This window comes from Parasteatoda tepidariorum, chromosome 4, assembly GCF_043381705.1.
Source record: "Parasteatoda tepidariorum isolate YZ-2023 chromosome 4, CAS_Ptep_4.0, whole genome shotgun sequence".
Classification (NCBI taxonomy): Eukaryota; Metazoa; Arthropoda; class Arachnida; order Araneae; family Theridiidae; genus Parasteatoda; species Parasteatoda tepidariorum.
The window spans coordinates 56424420-56439642 of record NC_092207.1 but is presented as its reverse complement, the minus strand read 5'-3'; the positions used below and the strand labels follow the sequence as shown (position 1 = coordinate 56439642).

Below are 15223 nucleotides of genomic sequence, written 5' to 3'. Positions count from 1 at the left end.
TATATATATAACCAGCCACCGCTGGGATATGAACCTAGCTGTTCCATTGGGAGGCGGAAGCTCTACCCTCTGAGCCACCGCGACTCTTTGTGTGTTTTCGACAAATACAAGAGAAACAATTTCCGAACATATAAATGAGAAAACAAATAAACAGACAAAGCCTTCGCCAAGTGCGCATTTCCTGCGCAATAATCTGCACAGACAGCCGTTCCGGTGATGATTAGAGCTGAGCATTTTCATGGAAAAAAAGTGGCGAATTAACAAACCAAGTTTTAAACGCCCTCTTTCATATTTAGTCGTCTTACGACTGGTAGTGGTCGTTAATTTTGCCTCATGTATTGCTGACATAGTAATAAAAGTAAATTAAAGTAGTAAATGCTTTTCATTGCTTAAGCAGATTAAATAAAAAAATTCTCCTTTGTAAAATTTAAAGAATGCATGAATTTTGAAATGCAACAAAAATGAATTTTATCGTTTTTTATTCAAACCTAACCAGCACAAAAAAAGAGAATTAAATTAATCTTTTTGTATTTGATCTGATTGCACTTAATTCTCTTAACTATTTCAGGTACTGAGCGATAATTTTCATTCCTCTAACAAATGCGAACACAACATAAAATCGCGATTTTCGGCAGTGACGGTGTTGGAAAATCTTCTATTGTGAGTAATAAGCAAATTTAATTGTTTATAATATTTTAGTTAGTTAGGTGTTATAATTCTTGATGTTTGTTTCATATTTTAGATATGACAATGTGATCAAATATGTATTACAGGGGTTATCTCAGTATTTTAGGGCATGCAGTGATTATAGACATATTTTTTATTTTAAAATTACTCTTTTACTGCAACCTTTAATGTGCGTTTTCTTTTCATTTAATTTTCAACAAGGATTCTAAAAATATACGCGGGCAATGATTACGGAGAACAGAGTATATATCTCAAGTTTATTGCCTAGGGATAGTAATAATAATAGAAAAATCCGGGATCTATTTTACTTATTATACGTCTTCAAACATTCCTCTTATATCTTTCCAACCTTTCCAAACCTTCCTCTTATATCTCATATTTGCTACAATGTGAATAGAGGAATGGTATGTGTTGATTTTTATATGCATTTTAAATTTTAAAATGATATTTAGTTGGGGCAATTATGGTAGAAGTTTGTTCACATTGCCCTTCAGGTCACTAAATTTACTGTCTAATTATCTCTATCGCACTAAAAACTTACATAAAATTTAAAAATGAAAAAGAAAAGAATTCGATTGAAGGGAAATATTTTACGTTTTTGTTCAGTTTGTGGGTATTGCAGTTTATAAATATATTTATTAATTATTTTATTAATAATTTATATAGTACGAGTAAATGTAATTTTTACAATTTCCCTTCATTTTTCAGACACTGCATTTTACATAGGGTGTTCAAAAAGTCTGTATCTGTAAAGTAAAAGCATAATATCTAGAAATATACACACAGGATCAAAAATCTAAAAATATTTTTGTCAAAATTTTTTAATACAGTAATTCAATGATATTAAACTTGACTACCCAACCTTACCCTTTGTGGGTTCAGCTTCAAAATCTTAAGTTGGAATCATCCCCCCTTTTTTTGAAGACTTCGGTTCGCTTGAAAAGTTTCTCGATCAATAAGTTTTGAATTTTGGTTCACAGATAGTACAGTAATCGCCAAATGTAAATGCGTCTCGAAAAGTTTTTAAAGAGCAATATTTCAAGAAATACACATCAGATCGGTGAAATAAAAATGGACGAATTTAACATTTTGAAATAAAAAGTAAATCTTTTGCTCATCAGCCCGTTTTGGGTCAGGGGGTCATGGAGGTTACGGCTCCTCAATTTCATGATCAACGGCATGATTGTGGCAATATGCCGAAGTAAAGTAGCATTGCTACTTTACTTCCTAGATAGGCTAGTACCCATCGATGTCATCGATGATTTGATTATGAAAAACTTCTTTAATAACTTCAAACTTGAACCTTGTTCCACCCCATGTAAGTTCTAAGGGGTTTGCCTGAGTGTGGATGAGGGGGTTGTTTACGTAGTAATCTGTGAAATAAAATGTTAAACCTTGTGGATCAAATGGAGGTACTTTTTCCTGGTGAATCTAAGTCTGCAATAAAGGAATTCAGGCACCAGATACAAACTTGTAGATCAAATGGAGGTACTTTTTCTTGGTGAATCTAAATCTGTAATAAAAGAATTCAGGCACCAGATACAAACTTGTGGATCAAATGGAGGTACTTTTTCCTGGGAAATCTAAATCTGTAATAAAAGAATTCAGGCCCCAGATACAAACTTGTAGATCAAATGGAGGTACTTTTTCCTGGTGAATCTAAATCTGTAATAAAAGAATTCAGGCACCAGATACAAACTTGTAGATCAAATGTAGGTACTTTTTTTGGTGAATCTAAATCTGTAATAAAGGAATTCAGGCACCAGATACAAACTTGTGGATCGAATGGAGGTACTTTTTCCTGGTGAATCTAAATCTGTAATAAAAGAATTCAGGCACCAGATACAAACTTGTAGATCAAATGGAGGTACTTTTTCCTGGTGAATCTAAATCTGTAATAAAAGAATTCAGGTGCCAGATAAAAACTTGTAGATCAAATGGAGGTACTTCTTCCTGGTGAATCCACATCTGTACTAAAAAATGCGGGCATCCATTCTAGTTTTAAAGTGTCCCCCTTCATTCCTGAGAGGTGGGATTGAGTGGTGGAGTTTAATCTGTCATTGCATGCATTTTTTGAAAATATTTCCACTCATATTTTTAGATCCTTGATCCAGTGCATATTTTCCGAAACATTCAGCAACTTTCCTACCTTTCGGACATTCTGTATACTACTATCATGATTTTTCAAACAATTTTTGCAATCTGATTTAATATTACTTTAAAACTTTTTAGGTGATTCGGTATGGGTATCAAGAGTTTCATGAAAAACTTGCTCGAGATTTGGAAGATGACTACAATCTGGTGAGAAAATTAAATTTTCATTTTGAGGTGTTTTATTAAATTTTTTGTTAATTATTCGCATAAAATATTTATTATTATAATCGAGTTGAATTTTCAGAATCTCCGTTGGCATTAATTGTTTCGTGATCATTCACGAAGCATCAAGGTGTCTTTTACGAAAAAAAGAAAGAAAAAAAAAATAGCGAAAGTTTGAGCTTTTGGGATATATATGCAGTCGCAAATGCCTTGCATATGCAGTCGCAAATGATAAAGCAGACGAGACAGTGTTGGGTGGATCGTAGTGATCCTGTTTGGCCTGGGAGATCTTCGGACCTCGCATGTTAGGACTGCTCCTACAGGGATCAAGGCTTTGATGTTCGAGACGCCGTAGATTCAGCTGAGGAACATATTGCTGTATGTCTGTAGTTGTTAGAAGTGGCGAAACATGTCACCAGGAATCTTTCAGAACATTAGGAGTTTAATGTAGCGCCATTGAGAAGCTAATGTGACTGCTTCTGGCTTGAATTATAAACATTTTTTGTAGTACGCAGTTGCTTGCCAAAGTAAAACTTGTCATTAAAGTGATTTCTGTCACGCTATTATTTTGTTGTGTCTGATATTTTTTTCATTTCTTCTTTTAACTGTGCTTCGCATAGAAAGCAATCTATAACTTATCAATGCTATCTGATTTTGATTTGTCTCTGTGTCCCCTACATTTTCTGCAAGCTTGTAGCACTGGTACTCAAACATCCAGAGCAATTAATTTCTGCGATTTTTCATAAAGTACAAAGTAGGTGAATGAGAAACAAACAAAATTGTGAAGGAAATTATATTCAGATATTACTGATTATTGATTGAAACTTAATTAATTTAACATTTTAGATTCAAATTTGTTATTTTTCATCAGTAAACAAATGTATGATTTTTTTTGGACAGTTATAACTTTAACGCATCTTCATTTTTAGACACTCAATTATTTATCTCTACATTTTAATAACTCAGTTTATCCCTTTGGTCACACCATTTCCAAATAAGGAGGCTTGAAGAGATTTTACTTTTTAAAAAATTATAAATAAAAAGGGTAGTTTATAGTTCAAGTAAAGTATGTTTGGTATCATAGCGGCTCAAACCTCTAACTTTGAGGCAAAAAGTATTATTAGAAAAACCAGAATATGATAAAATTTATCGTATTTTTGGTTGTATGATGGTAACACCAAAAAAGCTCGGTACTTTTTTCCGAAGTGCTTTGGTAATGATTTTGGTAAAATTAATAGTAAAATATAATTTTATAATAATTGATAAAATTTGGTAAATGGGAAAAGAAATCTGGTTATTTTATCATGATGCTTTAGAACCTGGCACAAAAAACATTTATTCGCTTTTTTTTTTTTTTTAAGTCTTAAATGTCATTACCATAGAGTACGATAATATACATTTTGATACACCGTGTATTCTTATATTTTGATATGATATACATTTTGATACACTGTGTATTAAACCATTTTTATATGACATACACTTTGATGCATGATGCATACCTTTTGATACACCGTGTATTTAACTATTTTGATATGACATACATTTTGATACATTATAGACATTTTGATACACAGTGTATTCAGACATTTCAATATGACATACATTTTGATACACCGTGTATTTAATCATTTTGATATGACATATATTTTGATACATTATTATAGACATTTTGATACACAGTGTATCCATACATTTTGTTATGACATAAATTTTGATACAAAGTTGATACATGTATTCATAACAAAGATAACTGTTACGCTACTGGAAAATATTTGTTCACTGAGTTCCCTGCTGTGCTATGATTGTTGTAGAGCGAAAAACTGGTTTTCTGAGGGAAAAGTAATCAGATCCGATTCTCAGTTAAATTCATTGTCGGTGAGTTAAAAGATTAATTCGGTTAAAGAAATCAAAATTAGAAAAAAAAATTACGGCCCAAATATTTTATGTAATTGTTATATTTTATGCAGAATGTTTGAAGATAAAGAACTATTGTACTGTTATTTATAAATTTTATTTGTTTACGTAACTCAATTACTATTTTTTGTTGTTGATATTTACAGCTAAGAGACATAGATGGAAAACAGTACCTGCTAAGTATTCTGGATGCTGTTGGCAATGTGAGTTATTGTGACTATCAGTATTTTACTTCCTCAGATTCTCAAGCGGAAACGATGTTTAGGGGAAATTTCTTCTTAGAAATGTACTTTGTTTATTAACCATGGTATCTCAGAAGGGATAAACCAAAATCTTCAAATTTTATTCAATTGCTTAAAAATGGGGAACAACATGAAAAAATTTCCTCAGATTATTTCACTAAATCTCCTCAAATAGTGGATTCTTTGAGAAAATATCATCTGTTCAGTTTTTTGTTCAATGAAATTTCCCTCATATAGTGAATTATTTGACAAACTGTACCCAGGACAGCAGATTATTCAATCAAATTTGTCGTATATATCACGAAAAAAAAATTTCCCTTTATAGTGAATTATTTGAGAAAATTCATCCGGGTTAGCGGATTATTCAACCAAATTTCCCTTGTATACTACGGAATGTTCTATTTGTTAGAATTTTTTTATTTTTTTATCAACACATAAGTTTAGATCAATACATATGTTTAGAATTTTTACCTAAAGATAGGAAATTAATATATAATAAAAAAAAAGAAGAAAAGAAGACGTTAACATTATAAAAAGTAGATTTAATTATCAACGAGGAAAGCAAGATTGAAGACATCGAAGACTTTCAATTTTACAACAATACAATGCAACTGTAGTTTTTCTGCAGATTCATCAGAAAATATACTTCTGAAAGAATGACTGCTCCAAATTTGTTGCAAAATAATCACAGATTTAAAGTTTCAGTTTTTTTTTGAATTTATGGTTTTAAAGTAACTTCACTTAAACTATAGTAATTTTGCAGACAATAGCTAAAAGTTTTTTTTAAGAAACAAATTACTGATAAATTATTTCACATTATCTGCAAAATAACTGCAGTGTTTTTACAGTTAAGATTGCACTATAGAAAATCTGCAGTTCACTGAAAAAATAACTACAAAACTAATTCAGTTCTGAAGAAAAACTGCAGTGCCCCACTACACGGGGCTGGTGTGGGCGAGCTATGGGGCTAGGATGGACCAACTTGACAACTTGTTAAGTAAGCTCAGAAAGGTGTATTTAAGCCAAATTAAAACTCATTTTAATCTAAGCCTTATTGGAGAATAAATATTGCCTTATATTGATGAAAATGCGACTTCGTAATAGAGCATTTTGCTATACTAAGAAAGACATTTTAAACGTAAATCATCGAATTTAGAAACCATTATTTGATAAATATTTTGAATTTTTCTTAATTTATGAAAAGAAAATTAAAATGCCAACTTAAAATGTGTATCGAGATGCAGTACTTTTAGTTTTGCTTATTGGTAATGGCAGTTTGTTAACTAGTTACTCATTTGAGATTTGAGAAATGTTATTTTCTTCCTCAAAAACGAAAGATTCATCATTAGAAGAACTATATCCATCTTCTTTTCTTAAGAATTGAGCATCATAATCTGCAAATATATAAACAACTTCCATTTTGCCAGAACAATGCACAACACTGTTCTTAAATTTTTTTAATAAAAAAACTTGACTAGCACAGAATCATTAACCCTTATTTAGTCAAAGAAGTTTCAATTCATTTATTTCGATAAGATATCATTGCTGTTTAAGAAAGAAAACAAAACTAAAGTTGCTAACTTTTAAATGAAAAATTCACTTGTTCGCAGCCCTACCACCATGCATCTACGAAGACATATATTGCTGTTTATTTGAAATTATGCAGAGCAAAAGTTAATATTAAAATAGGTAAAAAACAGTATTATTTATAACATATTATCACCCTCAATTGAAATTCAGAAAATAAATACGTTATTAAAATTGTAAAGAGAAATTTTTAAAGTTACTTTTGCACTTTAGAAATTTTCTATTGCTTGCTTGCTTACTTATGCCTGTTTAGGTAGAGGGGTACGATTGCTTTTGTTTTCCAGTGGCGCCATCTACGGCCAAGAATTCGATTTCTGCCACACCATACGTCACACCCGTATTTAGGGCGGACCCATTCATACATCCATTCATTCATTCATCCACAGATCGTACTTTTGGCATGAATCAGAGAACGATCGATCTCCAATCCAGTACCCCCAGAGGTATTGATTTGTTATGGGAACATGGAGGACTTTGCGACTCGACATATTTAACGTACATCAGTCACCATTTACTACACGGGGCCGGTGGGGTTATAAACCCACGAACTCTCGGACATGGGCCCAGCGCCCTACCGACCTGGCTATCCGTGATCAAAAAAGAAAATTTCTTTTAAAATATTTACAGCGTGATTAAGCAACTGTTCATGGAAGTGTTCCCCATTGTTACAAATTCACGCATATTGTAATTCGAAAAATTATTGAATATGTCCCTTTTAGCCCAATATCAACACTATCCCACATTCTCCCTTTCTAATACTTTTTTTCCTAAACTAATCATTTGGGTTTTCAATTTATAGCAGTTTCTTTAAGATTGTTTTATAATAAACTAGTTAGTAATTTTCGACCAATTATATTTTAGTTGAATGCAAAAAATTCTCATAATTAGACTTTTGAATTTAATATTGCTTTTATTCCGATGGTAATCATAAAATATGATGTTTGCATATTGTTTTCATAAGCTTGTAATTTTGAATATTTTAATCGGAATTTTTCTTGAAAATTATTTAGCTATATTTGTTTAATTTTCTAAATTCGTAACGATAAAAATGTTAGCTTTGATATAAATATAAGGCAGACTATTTTGTTTTTGAAATATGTTATTTTTTTCAGAGAAATTTCAGTGAAAATTGCAAAGAATTTACCAAAGAATGTGGGGGATTTGTTCTCGTGTATTCCTTAACAGATAAGTCCACTTTCAATGACTTGCAAGATTTAAGGGAACAGGTATTAAGAATGAAAGGCAGAGATGATGTAAGTGTAAAGGTGGTTTAGTTTTGAAAATATATATTTGGATATGACTGCTTGAAAAAATTTAACTTCGTTTGCTTCCTTAATTTATTGATTTCCTATTGTTCTAAACTAATTGGATAACTCAAAATTAACCAATGATTTGAAAAAAAAAATGAAAGGAATATACGGTTTACTGTGCTCTGCTTAGAAAGCTAATTACTTTATTATTACCAATTTTCAAAATAATGAAACATTTCTCACCAGATGGCTATGTTAATTGAAAAAAACTGTAAAATAATGTTTTTTTTTGCGGCTTGAGAGACCGTTCCAATTGAAATATTTGGGCAAACAACTGTTAATTATTTTTCAGACTTAATAAAAATAACGATTATTTTGAAAAAAGTTCTTAATAGTTTTTCTGAGTAACCAGCGCTATCTCTTGAAGAACTTTGGAGATAATTTTGAAACTTTAGGAGAACAAAATAACTGGCTTCCGAAGCTAAACGAAACAATCTTTATTAACCATGGGTANAAAAAAAAAAAAAAAATTAGGATTAAATTGCGGTAAAAAGTACCGACATTCAGAGTGCCGATACTTTTTACCGTAAAATCCATTTTGCTGAAACATGTTACGGAATAAAAAATCTAATATATAGTAAGTTTTACAGTAATAATAACCTTAAAGTCACTGAATGACTCATGAAGATTGCTGTAAAAATTACGGTATAACATTTTATGGTAAAATTATTTCACCCCCCCCCCCAAAAAAAAAAGTGGCAGAAGGGAAAAACTGACTAGTCGCCACGATAGTCACCTCTGGAAAGGAGGCGCAGGTTCCCATTGGCGCAGGACGGTCGAGCTTTCCAGTGTGGCATTTATTTAGAAACCAAACAGCAAAATACATGAAAGCCCAAAGATGGCTACACAATACAAAGCTTTACATCTCCTATTATAGTTACATGTTTGTATTTTCATTTCATAAGACAACATTTTATGATAAAAATAGATTCGGTAGAAAATGATTTTATGGTAAAAATGGATTTTACGGTAAAAATGGATTTTACGGATGACGTACCCAAAGTGTCGGTACTTTATACAGTGATTTAATCCGGATTTTCTTTATATGCACTATTTTTTTCTCCTTTTTTTCTTTTCTATATTTTTAAAAATCGATTTGCATAAGGCATTTTTAAGACATCCGGTATTTTCCATAGCTCTTGGTTTTGTTCATAAAGAAGTCTTACATTCCTTTATTTACCCACATACTCAGAAATATTTAATTAATAAAAACAAAGATTGTCCAGGTCGCTTTTAAAATCTGATACGAATCATCGAAGCACTCTTATAAATTTTTGCCAAGGCCCAATTTTTTTTTTAAATGTCGGGTAAATGTATTTGTTCTATAATGTGTGTCAGTTTCATAAAATTTTATGCGTAACGTTTTGAATTATGGTCATTTCTGTAATTTTTTCTTAATTATGATAGTCAGCGTATTTATTGATTCAGGTGCGTATGTATTGTAGGTACCAATAATTTTAGTGGGCAACAAATGTGACTTGGAAGATGAACGGGAGATCAGCCAAGATGAAGCTGCTAACTTAGCTAAGTTATTTAACAATTGTACTTTCATAGAGTCATCTGCTAAAGACGATATTAATTTCAGCGAGGTCTGTATCAAATATTAGTTTAGAAAACTATTGTATTTCATGTGTTTACACATTCGAATCATGCTGACTGTAATTTATTACTTTTATAAAGTGTTTGAAGTTTTCTTGTTAATTATATTAATTTCCTTTAAATTATTCTGAAATATTTCCTTTGGTGCATTTATTGGTTTTTAATAACGCTATAGTTAATTAAAAAATAAATAAAACAAGCAGCGACGGAAATCTCTTTAATAAATTAATTACATTGGGATTTTAAATATTAATATTTAAGTAAGATTAAAAAATGCGTAAAAATTGGCGAAGCATTACCGAAGTCAATCACAATGAAAATCATTGACAAATCAAAACACTTTACTTCAGGTATAAAACTGAAAATGGTGTTTTTTAACTAAAAGTGGGTGCCTTTAAATTAATTCAGACTGATTATTTAATTAATATTTTCTTATAATTGAATTCTTTTTTTTATTGTTTTCGGTTACACCTCGTAAGATTGTGATTTCAATTTTGTTTCCTTTCTCTCAGTTAAATGTACATTTGTAACCCTTAGTATATAATATATTTTAGTTCATTCAAGACATTCTGAAAATCTGTTCTTATTTGCAGTATCAATTACGGATTAATTAACAATATGAATTTTCATTACATACTTTAGAATTTTTTTTTTGTACGTAACGTTTGTTATAATTTTTTTTTTTTTTTTTTTAACGAAACGATAAATTTTTCTTGATGAGTAGAGTCGGATTTATTTAGTGAGAGATTTGTGTTTTAGTGTATTTGATTTTTATATATCTCATTAAAATTTATTTCTTTTGCAGATTTTCAGTGAACTTGTCAGGCAAATGATAATGGGACCGGTATCTGAAAGTCCCGCATCAGAAAGTCCAGTATCTGAAGATTAGAAACATATCAACGAGAAAGAGAAATCTAATTTTTTTGAATGCGTAAGTATTTTTCTCTAAAAGAAAATTGATAAAGGAAAAATTCCACTGTAAATTTTCAGAAAAAAAAGTTACATTATCTTGTGCAATTAGTTTTTGTGTAGATAGTTTTAGAGAATTAGTGAAATTCAAAAACGCTAAAATTAGGACTAAAGGGGACAAACTTTTGATTATTTTGACTAAATTACTGGGACTATATTTTCTATATCGTGTGCGAGTGCCCGTACTTAGACAGTCAAAAACCTGAACTCATCGAAAAAAGGCATATTTATTCAGATAAAGTCGTAAAGTCATTTCATAACTTTAAATATTATCTGTACTAATAAATTGGCATATTTAAGGTCTATAACCATTAGGATTTCATTTAGTATGTAAAATTCCTATCATTAAATCAAAAGTTAACATTCCGTGAGTTAACTAAAGTGACTAAGTCCATTTCATTTTATATTTTGCGCACTATATAGACATAGTAATATAAATCATGTAATGCAAGGTCTAGAATATATGGTCAGTTTAAAAACTATTCCAGAAATTTTTTAGTCTACAAGCAAAGCCAGAGAAGCGTTGTTTAACCTATCATATACACTCAACAAATAGTTTTTTGGCGCTTAACTCAATAGCCAGTGCACCAAATTGAATTAAATTTTATAGCAATATATAACATCAAAAAATAACAAAAATGACGATACTCGTGGATAACTTAAAAACTAGTGCACCAAATAAAACGGAATTGTGTGTAAAAATACACTGATCGACAAAATTAAGAGATAAAAGACATTTTCCCAAATATCTCAAAAAATACTGAATATAAATAAATGAAATTTGGTATGGATATAGCTTATTCCATGATAATAAAGTATGCAAAACAAAAATGAAAGTGCCATTCACTGGCAAAACCTTTTGCCAATAAATCCAATGTAGTTTGAACTTAAGGATAAAAGATGACAATGAAAATGAGGCTTGTACAGTGTGTACAGTCAGTGTCCACTATTTAGCAAAGAACATAACTAACAAGTTTATAAGTGATCAAGCTATTAATTTTAGTTCTCTATTTATATAAAAGCAGCAAATGAAACGATCCAAGAATATGAACAGAATAATTCTTTTACCAGATAGAGAGAAATTTCAGCTATATATTTTTCGTCTGAATGACGTACCACACAAAAAAAAAATCTTGAAAAATAGCTAATACACGTCACTTACGTCATTAAAATTTTTATCGTCTAGCTAGGAAACTGCACTATAAAAAATTTCGGATCAAATAACGGGACAAAGTATCAGCACTCAAGGTGGCGTTACTTTTACCGCAAAATCCATTTTTACCGGAGCATGTAAAGGAACAAAAAATCTGATATCCCGTAATTTTTGCAGTAATATTTATAGTAGAATCACTGAATCACTCGAATTATATAAATATTCTTACGTTTAATCACTAAATAACTCTTTGTATTTGAATATTACTGTAAAAATTACGGTATACTATTTTACAGTAAAAAGGAATGCTAAAATGGATTTTATGGATGATGCACTCAAAGAGTCGGTACTTTATACCTTAATATGATACGCAATTTTTACAGTGCTTTGTTAGTTTTTTTCACTCATTATAATAGAAAACTATTTTTTGTGTATTTTTATAATTCTATAGATTCCTTATTTCTTTTTCTAATTCTCTAATTCTTTTTTCAATAATTGTATAAATTTCCTTATAAAACAATCATAATGTCGTCTTTAAATAAAAATTAGCATATAGTGGCTTAATATTTTTTTCTCTTACTTATCGCATTTAATTGAAAAGTCCAGAAGATACCAGAAAAAACTTGAAATAACTTAAAAATTATGTTGTTTAAGCTTTTCCATTAATATTTTTTTCAGGTAGTGATTAACTGGTAGTAATGCTGTACAGAGGCCCCTTCAATTTTTCTCGAAAAAAAAGTGACATTGCTACAGAAAATTGTTCACTGTGGAGCATGTATATTACGACAGAATGATGCTCAACACATTATAACAATTTAACAGCGGGGTCCAGTCTGCAATATTACGTTTATTAATATGAACACATTGTTGCTAAATCCACACTGTTAACTAATTTTTGTTTGCACAGTGAGCAAAAAAGTTTAAAACTAAGACATTTTTAAAATCTGATTTCTCAGGAACTATTCGACAAATTTTGCTGAATTTAGAATTTTGATATGTAAAATTACATTCTTTAAAATGATGTAAAAATTATAGACCTTGAAATTCAAATTTTTGTACTATAATTAAAATATTAATAAAGTACAGTAAATATTTACTAAAACTTATTTTTTTAATGGAATTATCATTGGATAAATGAATTTTATATTTGTGAAATTTTGTTTTCAATTCGCTTAAAAAATTCTCGAGATATAGTGATTAATGTAAATAAAATTAACGTTAAGTATTATATAAATAAAGTTAACCTTAATTAACTCTGTAATGTAAACAAAATTAACATTAAGCTGCCCGAACTCTGAACCACCTTCCTGACTTAACTATTAGCACCATATTTCCTAGATTGCGGCTATATTTAGGGAATCAGAAATCTGAATCTGTTGTATAAAAAGTATGTCTATTTAGAAAAAGTTAGTTTTTGTGTCTGATTTCGTAACTTAAAATATCGTTTGCTCTAATTAAGTAGCATATTTGAGGTCACTCCCTCGAAATATTAAGATTGAGTTGTAGAACGTGAAGATCCGATCATTAGATCAAAAGTTATTCAGGGTGGTTCATTTTTTTTGCACTGTTCAATTTCACTAAGTTGTCAAAAGTCATTGAAGAAAAAAAATGGATTCACTATAATAAAAAATAATCTGTCTAACTTTTTATAAAAATTTCCTATAAATATTTTTAATAAATCATCATTTGAAAAAAAATCGGATAACATGAACTTGCAAGTGATGCATAGGAAAAAACGTGCAATTATTATAAAAATATTTAGTGAAAATATAGTATTTATTTAATTTTAATTGAAATGGAGAAGCAATAACTTATAACATGACCAGACGCTAACATTTCTATAACAGACTGATGTTATTTTGTTTGACAGTTATTTTGCAATCTTACATTAAAATGTTAAAAAAAGTTTAAATAATGAACAAAATTCACTAAATGGTGTTGAAATATGATGTTTATAGTTGTATCAAATATTACAAAAACTATAATTTAATACATTTAAAATTTATAAAATATAGTATTAAAAATTGGTACTTTTTGGTTATAGCCAGGCTCAAGGAAATTCGAATAATTAAAAAAAAAATCTTTTTTAAAAAACCTTTTTATTTAATTTTGCTTGTTTCCGAACTTCCTTTCTTTACCATTTAAAAAAAAATAAAGAAGCTAAAAGAATTATAAAAACAATAAAAAAAGTGGTTGATATCTAAATTTTTGTGACAACTTTTCGCTTGTGCCCGACTAACCAAAAATTACTGATAGCAGGTAGCATTTTAGTCTTATTTACTTACATAATTTATCAATCATAATTGATCGTAAGTAAAAAAAGAGAAAAGAAAGAAAAGCGGAGGTATTTCAACTTGAAATAATGAATCCAAATGTTTCTTATAATTCTTTTACTATACATTGAAATGATTTTCTTATCTCAACTGGCTTGAGGAAATAGTCACTTAAAGAATAAGTTAAAAATCAACGTTAGGAGATTTTCATATTTTAAAATGTCTCAAATAAAATTTTATTCAGTATTAATTTTCTTTTGCAAAATTATGTCATTCCATGTCTTAAGTGCAAAGGTTTTATACTTCCTAGTTTGTTTTGTGATATCCACTTTTAAGACTAGTTTCCTAAAATATTTTATTTTATTTTATGACAGCCGTTGAACATCAGACCCAATTTTTGGGTTTACGACTACTAATGTTCAACGCCGTAGCCTTGTAATTTAGAACCCAGTCCAGAGGACAAGAAAACTCCTAGCTCAAGTATTTTATTTTATAACCGTCATTGAACAGCTAGCCCGATTTTTGGGTTTACGACTACTAATGTTCAACGCCGTAGNACTACACGGGGAGTCTTCTACCGGTGGGGACCGAACCCACGAACTTTCCTAAAATATTGGTGCTTTATAAACTGTAATTTGTGACACTATATATGTGTAATTTGCACCAAAAAAAAAATAAAAAAAAATTTGTAAAACGGTAAATAATTTTTTTTTTGACGCTGACTTACATAAGTTTTTATTTTGTTGCGTATTACGGTTATATCATAGAATTACATTAAAATAATTAAAGAACTCTTTTAGTTTTAAACTCTTAATTTAGAAAACAATTAAAATCAAAAACGTAACGGAGCAAAATAAGAAAAATTGATATTACAGGTTAAACCTTTAAATCAGGGATACAAATTTTTTTTTATTGGAAAACGATAACTTTGGCCTGAAGACAACCAAAAATATATGGACATTAATATGGGAAAATTGGATAGTATCATTTGATTTTCCGACTAGTAAAAATGCACCGAAAACAATGGAAAACTGTGCTAGACCATACTGTTTTTATGTTATATAGACATTAATACAATATATAGCATATTATTCAGAATAAAGCTAAGTGTTAGTTTCACGGTGATTCTTATTCCTATCTTTTATTATTATCATTATATTAGCAATAAAT

General features: G+C 29.7%; 1 protein-coding gene across 2 annotated transcripts in view; it reads left to right on the top strand.

Annotated features, from left to right (window-relative positions):
- Positions 1-14419, top strand: part of LOC107449405 (ras-related protein Rap-1b) — a 20436-nt gene extending 6017 nt beyond the window's left edge. The window contains exons 2-8 of one of the 2 annotated variants that reach the window (XM_043052355.2): positions 569-660; positions 2920-2988; positions 5067-5123; positions 7862-8002; positions 9505-9648; positions 10464-10589; positions 12459-14419. In XM_043052355.2, coding sequence (XP_042908289.1) covers positions 601-660; positions 2920-2988; positions 5067-5123; positions 7862-8002; positions 9505-9648; positions 10464-10547 — 555 coding nt within the window. In that variant the 5' untranslated portion in view covers positions 569-600 and the 3' untranslated portion in view covers positions 10548-10589; positions 12459-14419. The remainder of the gene's footprint in view (positions 1-568; positions 661-2919; positions 2989-5066; positions 5124-7861; positions 8003-9504; positions 9649-10463; positions 10590-12458) is intronic. The other variant, XM_071179878.1, reaches the window with a different exon arrangement.
- The last annotated feature ends 804 nt before the right edge of the window (positions 14420-15223 follow it).